General features: G+C 41.5%; 1 protein-coding gene across 1 annotated transcript; it reads left to right on the forward strand.

The window, feature by feature from the left end:
- The first annotated feature begins 138 nt into the window (after positions 1-138).
- On the forward strand, positions 139-10,078 carry si:ch211-157c3.4 (Lipopolysaccharide-induced tumor necrosis factor-alpha factor homolog-like). The gene is made up of 5 exons (XM_065964661.1): positions 139-198; positions 8,193-8,242; positions 8,328-8,423; positions 8,542-8,740; positions 9,029-10,078. The coding sequence occupies exons 2-5, from the start codon at positions 8,197-8,199 to the stop codon at positions 9,144-9,146; spliced, it is 459 nt and encodes a 152-aa protein (XP_065820733.1). The 5' UTR covers positions 139-198; positions 8,193-8,196; the 3' UTR covers positions 9,147-10,078.
- The last annotated feature ends 1,187 nt before the right edge of the window (positions 10,079-11,265 follow it).

Here is an 11,265-nt window from a genome sequence, read left to right on the forward strand (position 1 = left end):
ACATCATACAGAAGGATAAGTGACTCATTCCTGATGTGGATAATCATGTCTTTGTGGATGACGGCTGGCTTTGGGCGGGGCTAGAGAGAACCTTGTACAGGTACAGGTGAAACAGGTGGATGTCTCAGTTATCTGGACTCTACTTCAGCAGCAGGTTACACACACATCACTGCATATTGACAGCAACACAGAACCAAGGTAAGAAATTCATCTGAACATCTGTTGAGTTTTGATAGACAACGTCTTAAACTGTTAACAGGATGTTAAACTGAAAATGTAACAGACGTTATCGTCAGTAGCTTATGAAATACCAGCTTTATGACAGAAAACGTACCTCGAAAATGTGGGCCAAATCACTGTAAAGTTGAAACAGGATGAACTGAGAGACCATTCAACAACACATTAAATGCTCACCCAGAAAACTTTCAGTAGTTTGTTGAGAAAAGAAAACCTCAAAATTAAATCTTAGAATGATACATTTGGTTTCTCAATGACTGTGTTTGACCTATAAGCTTCAATCTGTTGTAACCTAAACCTTTGATATTTAATAGGAAAAAGTACAATTTCATATTGCAGGGATTGAACTTTAGGTTTATTGTCATGCTTATTCCTGGTAACACTTGTTTTGATTTGTCTCTCCTTCCTTTTAAATAAAATGGAACCGTGATGGGTGTAGCCCAGCTGGGTAAATCCAGCTGTGATAATAGTCCAGATTTTGTTCAGTAGGTATACAGAGCTCCCAGTACTTGTATGTATAGACATCGGATTTTTGCAAAAGCATTGAAAACAAACGGTTCTTGAGTAACAATATAGTAGTCTATGGATCTGTTGCTTTTGTTGTGACATAGTTCAGGTTTTTATATTTTCCTCCAGTTTTCACTTTCTTAAATAAGAGTCACTGATTTGAAGTTTGGGTCTTGGTTTTTTATTAGAGAAGTTGCTTAGTAAAGTAGTATAGCAGTAAGCATACTCAGACCAGTTTTAACATTACACCAATGACTCACGATTGTATCTTTTTAGAAAGGGCGTTAAGACACAATAATGTCTTTATCGTGCTGATTAGTGAAGTTTGGAAATATACAAGTTATCATGTCTTGAGAAATTAAAGAGAGGACATTTTTAATTTCAGGGAACTAAAATAGGGCAGTATGATGAACTTGTTATATTATGGTGTTTCATTTTCTAGAAATGTAAAGGAACAGATATAATTGAAATGCTTTTATAAGTAGAAGTTTACAGCCCTATTATTATAGTGCATGGTTTTAATTGTTTAATTGTAAAACAGAACACACCCAAGAATTACAATCAAGACAGAACGCCCAATCCTACTAAATGGATAAGGTGCAGCATTTAAAATGTGTTCCTTTATTTATTTTTTATTTGAGTAATTATTATTAAAGTTTAAAACTAGATTCAAACATTTCTCTGTTTTTTTTCTCTTTGTCCTAAAAAATAGTTTTGTATTGTCATAGTTTTATGGTTTTACATATTAAATCAAAGGACAACATGAATTAAAAAAAACAACTTCTAAACTGATTTATTATATTAACTTTTAAATTAATGTTTGAGTTTTTGACAATACATAACAGGCTGTGAGACAAAATACAAGTTCACAAAATGCAGGAAATGTTTTGAGGCAGTATTGGGTTCAGACTCTCAGGAAGCTATATTCGATTAACTTGTTATTTTTCACCTTAAAATAAACCTTGTTTTTACAAGCCAGTCATTACATCATGGAGAAAGACCAATAATATTCATCTCGCTCACACAGAGAAAGAGAGAGTCTGGTTTGACAAGCACAGATGCCACAACCAGTAAAACCACACCCATGAACCAATTGTGTCTCGGGGTGTTAACTTTAGAGGACAATTCATTTCATTTCACTGAACTCCACAGGTCAATTTGTCGATGAATGGTAGTTTTGACCACAATTGATTAACAGCTGATATAAATGTAAATGAAGACACTGTGTTATCTCCTAAAAGACTAGAAGTTTGTGTCAACTTGTCATTTCTAAGAATGGTTAGGAGGGAGAAACTGACTCATCATGGGCCAGTTTTTCTTGATCAGTCACACCCAATTCTCTTCCTGTCATCCACTTCCAACTTTAGGGATTTCAGATGCTGTACAAGCTGAGGTCATGTTGCTTGGCTCTCACTGATAAAGAATGTATTGTTTTCTCAACAGCTTCAAACTTTCCCTGTGTATTTTTAAAGCATCATTGTAATGTTGCAGATGAACTTTTCAAAAGCTGCACCCACTGGCTGCCTTAAGCCTTGTGTGTAGACGTCGTTTTTTTTTTTTTTTACAAACAAACAAACTGTTGCGGGAAACAACTTTATAGACCAAACTGTTTCCTTATCTGACTTAACAAAGGCTACTGAAAAATGATATTTCCATTTTCAGACACAAAAGCCAATGCAGCTTGTGGGTTCAATTAAGGGGAAAACACAGAGACAGCATTGAGAATATACTTATATTTATAAAATAACCCTTTCAGATGTTCTGGAAAGATTTTGCAGTCTAGGTTTTTGCTTATTTTAGAGCATACTTTAAATGAAACCTGTCATCTACATGATACTGTGTCAGGACTTTGTCCCTCTCATTTTGCTCACAAGACAGATTTTCAGATAATTTTGTGACAGGCAGTCTGTGTCACTGAGGAAAGCATGCAGGTCAGTGGCATTCCTGGAAAAACATATGGGAACATATGGGCCCGTGTGTGTGTGTGTGTGTGTGTGTGTGGGATGTACTGTGACAAGGTGACAAAGCAGTCTGTCATGTCTCCCAGGTTTCATAGATAGCTGTAGCTACCTTTCAGTACATGTCATTATTAGTTTGAGGAAAATCTGTGTGTGTGTGTGTGTGTGTGTGTGTGTGTAAGGGAGTCAGGAGGTACCGAACAAGTAAAACTATGGTCCCCAAATCTAACTTGAGTCTGTGTGTGTGTGTGTGTCTTGTGTGTGTGTGTGTGTGTGTGTGTGTGTGTGTGTGTGTGTGTGTGTGTGTGTGTGTGTGTGTGTGTGTGTGTGTGTGTGTGTAAGGGAGTCAGGAGGTACCGAACAAGTAAAACTATGGTCCCCAAATCTAACTTGAGTCTGTGTGTGTGTGTGTGTCTTGTGTGTGTGTGTATTAAGAGAGATAGGAGGTCCCCTACCAGAGACCATATAAAGAATGGACAACACGGTGCTGTCACCTCTCGCTGTTAAAAAATGAAGCCAAAATACCCCTGTTATGGGCGCTGAAGAGTTGCGCAATTTGGACCCAAAGTCTGTGCAGCACGAAACAGCTGGAAAAGCTGCGGTATTGACATCTTGGTGCTTCCACAAACAAAAGCACACATCATTTCTAATAAAATGTGCAAAGACCTCTCAGGCCGACACAGTCCACAGCAGAACAGATTCTCATGTTGCTTTGAAGGACTTGCATTATAAAAGTTCAATGACTTTTATGTTGACTCTCACTGTATCTGCCCTCCTCTGCTACCTGTTGCACACGGCGCGGTGCTGTGAACCCTCTGTTAACGTGAAGGAGGCAGGGTTTACAACTGCGTGCAGTCAGCAGGGGGAGCTCTAGTCCTTTGGGCTTCACTTGAGGCGATTATTCCGCTCTCCTTTCTTTATACAGTCCATGCCCCCTAAATATAATATATAACCTATGGCCCTCAAATGTCACTTAAATCTGTATTTGTGTGCATGTGTAAAAGGTGTTTTAGAGAGGTCCCCAGTAAAGTAAAACTACGGTCCCCAAATGTGACTTAAGTCTGTTTGTGTGTGTGTGTGTGTGTGTGTGTGTGTGTGTGTGTGTGTGTGTGTGTGTGTGTGTGTGTGTGTGAGAGAGATTAGCAGAGTGATGCAGTTTTGCCACAGTGTATTTAAGGGTTTCTTTTTTATGGAAATAGTTCTCCAATGAGGAAGAAGAGACAAAAACAGATGACTTAGAGTCCTATGCATATTTTAGGCTGGTTTTTCCTGTATGGGACGGACATATGAAACTGATCACATAACTTTTTTATTTTTTTGAACACACTTAAAACCAGACACACTACCACCATGTGCAGTAAAAGACTTAACTAGACTGGCATATGGGAAAGTAATGGTTCAGACTGAAGCTACTAACCTGTGGATATGTGAACACTATACTATGTATCATTTTAGAGTTACTCACATTAACACACTGCTTAATATGAGATGAGATGAGATTCAACTTTATTGTCATTACACATATACAAGTATAGAGTAACGAAATGAGGTTTGGCATCTCACCAGAAGTGCAAATAAGCAGAAAGTGCAAGAGTCTGTGCTATGTACAGTAATTACAAAATTTACAGATGTAGACTAAAAAAAGTGAATTATTAGGTATATATGGATGGCTGGATTAATTTGATGCTATAAATATAAATAAATGCTATAAATATAATAGTATTCTTAGGATTATAATATACAGATTAAGGTGCAGTGAGCATGCTATACTAGTTTACAGATAATATAAAGAATATGGACATATTGTACAGGTCGATAACTTATTGAGGTGATATGAACATACTATAATACAATAATACAGGTGGATGAGAGATGTGTGTGTGTGACCAGGAGGAGTGGTGGGGGGATGATGGGTGTGAGGTGATATGCAGGGGAAAGGGGGGGGGTCAGCAGGGGGCGGAGAGAGAGAGGGAGAGAGAGAGAGAGACAGAGTTCAGAGTTCGGGGGGTAGAGTTCAGTAGAGAGACAGCTCTGGGGAAAAAGCTGTTCCTCAGTCTGCTGGTTCTGGTCCGGAGGCTTCTGAAGCGCCTACCGGAGGGCAGGAGGGTAAACAGTCTGTGGGCAGGGTGGGAGGAGTCTTTAAGGATGCTGTGAGCTCGCCGCAGACAGCGTTTTCTTTGGACATCCTAAATGGCAGAAAGTGGACACCTTGTGATGCGCTGGGCGGTTTTTACCACCCGCTGTAACGCCTTACGGTCTGTGACAGAGCAGTTTCCGTACCAGACTGAGACACTGCTGGTCAGGATGCTCTCGATCACACAGCGGTAGAAGTTCATCAGTACAGATGAAGACAGGTGGTGTCTCTTCAGTGTCCTCAGGAAAAAGAGGCGTTGATGAGCCTTCTTAACCAGACTGGAGGTGTTAGTGGACCAGGAGAGGTCCTCTGTGATGTGGGTCCCCAGGAACTTGAAGCTGGAGACACGTTCAACAGCCATTCCGTTGATGTGAATGGGGTTGTGCGTGCTTCCTCTTTCTCTCCTGAAGTCCACGATGAGCTCCTTCGTCTTGCTGGTGTTGAGGAGCAGGTTGTTGTCAGCACACCAGGCGGCCAGATGCTGTACCTCCTCCCTGTAGGCTGTGTCATCGTTGTTGCTGATGAGGCCAATCACCGCCGTATCGTCCGCAAACTTGATGATTGTGTTGGATCCATGTACAGGTCTGCAGTCGTGGGTGAAGAGGGAGTAGAGGAATGGGCTCAGCACACAGCCCTGTGGTACGCCTGTGTTGAGTGTGATGGTGGTGGAGCAGGTGTGTCCTGACCTAACATACTGGGGTCTGTTGGTCAGAAAGTCCATCCCCACCCATGATGGGTGTGAGTGCTACAGGGCGGTAGTCATTCAGGCCTGTCGGGCTGGAGTGTTTCGGCACTGGGACAATGGAGGTGGCTTTGAAGCATGCTGGCACAGCTGCTTGGGCGAGGGACAGGTTGAAGATGTCCGTAAAAACCCCAGTGAGCTGCTCCGCACATGCTCTAAGCACGCGCCCGGGGGTGCCGTCTGGACCAGCAGCCTTTCGAGCGTTGATCCGGCTCAGTGCAGCGTGGACGTCTGTGGAGGTGAGTGAGAGGGGCTGGTTGTCTGCAGGAGGTCTGGTCGTGGTCTGCGTCTCCCTGTTGTCTCTATCGAAACGAGCATAAAAGTGATTTAGCTCGTTCAGGAAGGAGACATCTGTGGTTATCGGGGTGGAGTTGCTGGGTTTATAATCACTGATGGCCTGGATGCCCTGCCACATGCGTCTGGGGTCGGAGTTGGAGAAGTGTTCCTCTACCTTCAGCTTGTAGCAGTGCTTGGCCTTGATGATGCCCCTCCTCAGGTTTGCCCTGGATACGCTGTAGGCCATTGCATCATCTGATCTGAAGGCGGTGTTGCGGGCCTTCAGCAGGAGACGCACCTCCTTGTTCATCCATGGCTTCTGATTTGGGTACGTGGTGATCTGCTTCCATGTTGTAACACTGTCGATGGTGGTATTGATATAATCCAGCACAGAAGAAGTGTAGGTGTCAATGTTTGTGTGAGAGCCCAAGGTAGCCTGCGAAGCAAACATACTCCAGTCTGTGTGATGGAACTTGTCCTGAAGTACAGAGTCTGTCCCCGCTGGCCACATTTTAATCGTTGTCACTGATGGCTTCACACGTTGGATGAGTGGGGAGTACTTGGGGATGAGGAACAAAGAAAGGTGGTCTGACTGTCCCAGGTGGGGGAGGGGGGTCGTGGTGTAGGCTCTTGCAATGTTTGTGTAAACATGGTCCAGAGTTTTGTTTCCTCTTGTATTGCAGGAAACATGTTGGTGAAATTTAGGGAGCACTGTCTTTAAGTTTGATTGATTAAAATCACCTGCAACTATAAATGCAGCCTCCGGGTAAGCAGTCTGTTGTTTACTGATAGCGGTGTAAAGTTCATTCATAGCAGCTTTTGCATCGGCATCAGGGGGGATGTAGGCTGCAGTTACAATAGTGGAGCTGAGCTCCCTTGGCTGATAGAAAGGTCTACATTTAACCATGAGAAACTCAAGGTTAGCTTGTACACCAGCTTTGTTAATATAGATGCACAGCCCTCCTCCTCTGGTCTTACCGGAGTCCTCTGCTGTTCTGTCTGCCCGGAGTGTGTGGCGACCGGCTAGCTTGATAGCATCGTCCGGTACTCCGTTGTTTAGCCATGTTTCCGTGAAGATCATGACATTACAGTCCATAAGTCGAGGAAAATGCTGGGTAACGGGAGACGGTGCGGTGTTAGCTTTAGCTTTAACTGTATATTTCCTTTCAAGAACAGCCAAATAAACAAAGCTGTGCTTGAGTATTAGCTCTACAAGCAATACATACATACATTTAAACACATTGTTTAAAATAGGCACTTAATATCATGTCAAAACTAGACGGTGTTACCTTATTTGTAGATCAGATATGTGTCACATCAGGAGAATGCTAATGATGTTTTAATGAGGCCATGTCGCACTCTGAGAGATGCTCCTCATCTGTGCTGCAGAGAAATATACTTGAAGTAATCAATGTAGATCTATAGCTGTCAGGGTTATGAGAGACTTTGACTTAGCCTTCTAACACGTCAGCTAGTGTTTAACATGACTTGATCCCTCCACCCATCCACTGTCTGATGGCTGTGTGTTGCTTGAATTGCAGTCTTACGATGTTTTATTAAAAAATATATTTTCTATATAATAAGGCAGCAGCATGTTTTTATTTTGTCACTGACATGTAAAATATATTGATAATCAATGTGCCAGAGTGCAAGTGAAAGCCAAACGCAACCGCAGATGCAGATTTTCAACAAGCAAAGAAGCAAGCAATATTTTTACATTTCAAATAAACATCAGTCACACCACTACTTTAGTTGATACAGAAAGCTGTTTAGTAGGGAAACAGTTGTGAACACAATGCTGTTTCGCGAGTCGTTTCATGTGAATGACTTGTTTAAATGTCTAGTAGAAGTTCCCCATGTCCATCAGAAAGAAGGCATAGTGACATTTCTGATAAATCGTTATATGTAAACAAATCCCTGCAGTATCTCAGTCAGCTTTCGAGATTTTCGGTGTGAATTGCCTAAGACGCTAAAACAACTTTTCATTTAGCGACCACACCCTGAAACATGTCAATCATCACACCTCAGACTGAGTCCCGCCCAGGCGTTTCCCCTCAGGGCTACTGACAAAAAACAGCTTCACAATGTAGTAAATATTCTCTGTACCAACAACTGATTCACTTCACTTTGAGCTAAATATTACTCAGGAAGAGACAACAGTCACAAGTAGCACAAGTTTCAAGATCTGCCATTATGGCTTTGGCGCTATCTGGTGGCAGAAGAATATGTTGAAGTAGTTTCAAGCAGGGACAAGGTGTGGGAAATGTAATGAAAGGTATTTTCATCAGGGCTTTTCTTAGTTAACATATCTTTGTGTATTCTCTCTCTCTCTCTGCAGCACAATGAGTGCAGATGGAAAAAAGCAACTCCCTCCCTACATCATACCAGGTAAACGTAAACACAAGCGAGCACATTGTTACAATCATTGTTGTTGGACTGCCTCACTGACTCAATCTTGTCTTTGGTCAAGTAGAAGGTCAAGGTCAAGGGGATGGAGTGACGGTTTACAAGGTCCACAGCCCCTTCGATTTTCAGAACGACAGGCCCAACGCGGGTAATGTCCAGCAAGGTAAACACACACCTGAAGTAACACTCTCCTAAAGACACTAGTCAAAAACTGAAGTTTATTTTCTTATAAACACTTTACTGACCCCTCCCCCATCCCTTTATCTCTCTGACTCTACCAGTCTTCACCAGCGGAGGCGGAGGTGTTGGTTCAGGTCTGGAAAGTGGTGATGGCAAAAGACGGTTTGTGAGCGATTCAGCACTCGGGGATTCTCCAGGAATGACGTCCTGCACGTCCTGCCAGCAACAGGTCATGACCAATGTCACCTACAAAGCAGGGACGTACGCCTGGCTCATGTGCTTACTCTTCATCTGCTGCGGGTGAGTGTGCGCTTCTGGATTGCTTGTCATAGTTTGCCCATCTTCCTGATCTTGTAATTATGAGATAATATGTGTAATTTTATTTTATTTGGTGAATGCAATGCGCTTTCCGTTTACATTACCTACAAATTATAGTGAAAAATATGTGTGCATATGAAGAATAGACCAACTCATGCAGACAGCAGTGGAAGCTAACTTTGCCTCAGTGTCTAAAAAGTGAAATAAAAAACAAAACATGTCTTCTGCAGTGCTACATGACGCTAACAGTGCATTGTACGTGTGTTGTAGGTTAATCCTGTGCTGCTGCCTGATTCCCTTCTTCATGAAGAGGTTCAAGGACGCGTACCACACATGCCCCCGCTGCAATAGAGTGCTGCATGTGGAGAAGAGGAAATGCTGTAAATAAATGATGAGCATGAGGGGCAGAAATGGACCCATAGAAATATGAAATAACATCCTGTTACCTCTGTCTGTGTTAGGGGTGTTCATGTTTATTTCTATGGATGTGCAGTGGCATAAGTCTATCTGATATCATACATTATATTATCTGCAAACAGACTGGGAGTGATTGTATTGTCAAGAGCTCTGACAAGTTAAATCGAGCATGCCCTTTTTGCACTTTTTGTAGGCAGTTTTTTTTTTGTCTCAGCAGAGAAAAACTTGTTAATCTTCTCAGAAATATATGCATACATGATGTTATTAAAATGAAGGCTTGTACATACACTTCAACAAATATTCTATTTTTAAAGGGATTGTGGATTTGATGTAAAACAGACCAGTCTCCTATTTTAAGGTATAAAACAGTCCTAAAAAAAAGAAGCCAACGCCAACGAAAAAAACTAGAGACCTTATTGTTAGTCAAAAATTAAACGTAGACAATATTTAAATCCAGTGTGACTCCTTTTATATTATATTTATATGTTTACACCTCATTTAACTCTTTTATTCTAAGAAAGATGTCACTTTGATGCATAACAATGCAAAGAACAATGCAATATTAAAGCAAGACTACACAATGATGGGAGGTGTTCAGTGGCAGTCAGCGTATTTGTTGAGCCATCGATCAAGACGCTGAATTTTTTTAAATCCTCTCGATGACCATCTCTGTGTTGAACTAACATCTACTAAGAAATACAATATTTTTTTTTTTTGTCTGATTGCTTCGTTGTTCTAGCGTGTATGAAAAAGATTTCAAGAAAGCAGGAAAATTGTTATGTGGGTTGTGACTCGTCTGCACATTTTCCACTAAATGAAACCTAGTATGGTTGGACTTCTGTTATGTGCTATTATTATCTATTTTATATCATTATTTCCTTAATAAAAGTACACTAGATGATATATGACAGACGGTTGTGTTGTTTCTCTGTTTGTCTTCTACCTAGCCGTCCAAAATACAGATTATTTCATAAAGTAAATTATTCTAGTGAGCATTACTGCTACTATCTGCATGTTAGCATTTAGGATAGTTTTTCCTAAGCCAGCTGTGTGTAGTCTTCTGATGTTTGATGAATCACATGTTCACCTCGAGTAACAAGGCAGCATGAGCACTCTTCACAAGTTTCTCTGACTTCTTCAGAAAACATGTTCCATCCTGAAGCATGCTGCATGGCTCTACAATTAAAATTAAAAAGCTTCATTGAACATGAGCAAGTCTTAGACTACTGGGAAGATTCTTAAAATAAATTTAAGGATAACTAAAGGTAACAGGGATCATTTTTCTCCCCATGCCAGTAGCATGTGACGTAAACTAAAAGGTAAAGTTCCTGACCAAAGAGTCCAACAGTCTTGGAAACACTTCATTGCTTTGTGGCTAAAAGTTAAAGGTAATATATATATATATTTTTTTTTTTATGTTTGTCTCTCATTTAGAAGCTAGCTGCCCCCAACAGCCAATTAGCTTAGTAAACACAGGTTAGAACCAGAGACTGTACATATTAATGGACGACACCTGAGTGAAGTCACCGTTGGGCTGCAGGAGGCATCGACGGTAGTGGTAATGCTTGAAATGCTCTCAGTCAAGCTAACGACAGGCTAAGAGCTGAGACAGGTTTGAAGCCTCTGGATGAACCGTTACATCGTGCCCGCCTGTTCAGTTCCACGCCATTATGGCGAATAATGCTTATCCAGCATGAAATCAAAATAGATGAGTTATCAAAAGTCACTCCTTGTACAGTGTGTTCCAGAGGAGACCTGAGCTAATCAAACCTTATTTGGTTCTTTGTACCAAGCTGTAAACATGTTGATTGCTGCTGTATAAGCCGGCTGTTTTGTCTTGGTGCGTATGTGACATCGAGTACTTCTGCAGCCAGCCTCAAGCGGACACTGGATGAACTGCAGGATTTTGCACATCCGCATTGGCTTCATTTTCCAACACCGGAGGTTGCTACAGGGAACTATGTAGGTATTTTTCTTGGCTGAGGTTTGGCTCATTAACAGCCAGAGACACATTTTAATTTACACTTGTAAGGATAAGCCAAATTAGACATTGGAGAATAATTGGGGAGATCTTGAGGTCCTGGAAGGTA

The sequence above is a fragment of the Labrus bergylta genome, chromosome 16, assembly GCF_963930695.1.
Source record: "Labrus bergylta chromosome 16, fLabBer1.1, whole genome shotgun sequence".
NCBI lineage: Eukaryota > Metazoa > Chordata > Actinopteri > Labriformes > Labridae > Labrus > Labrus bergylta.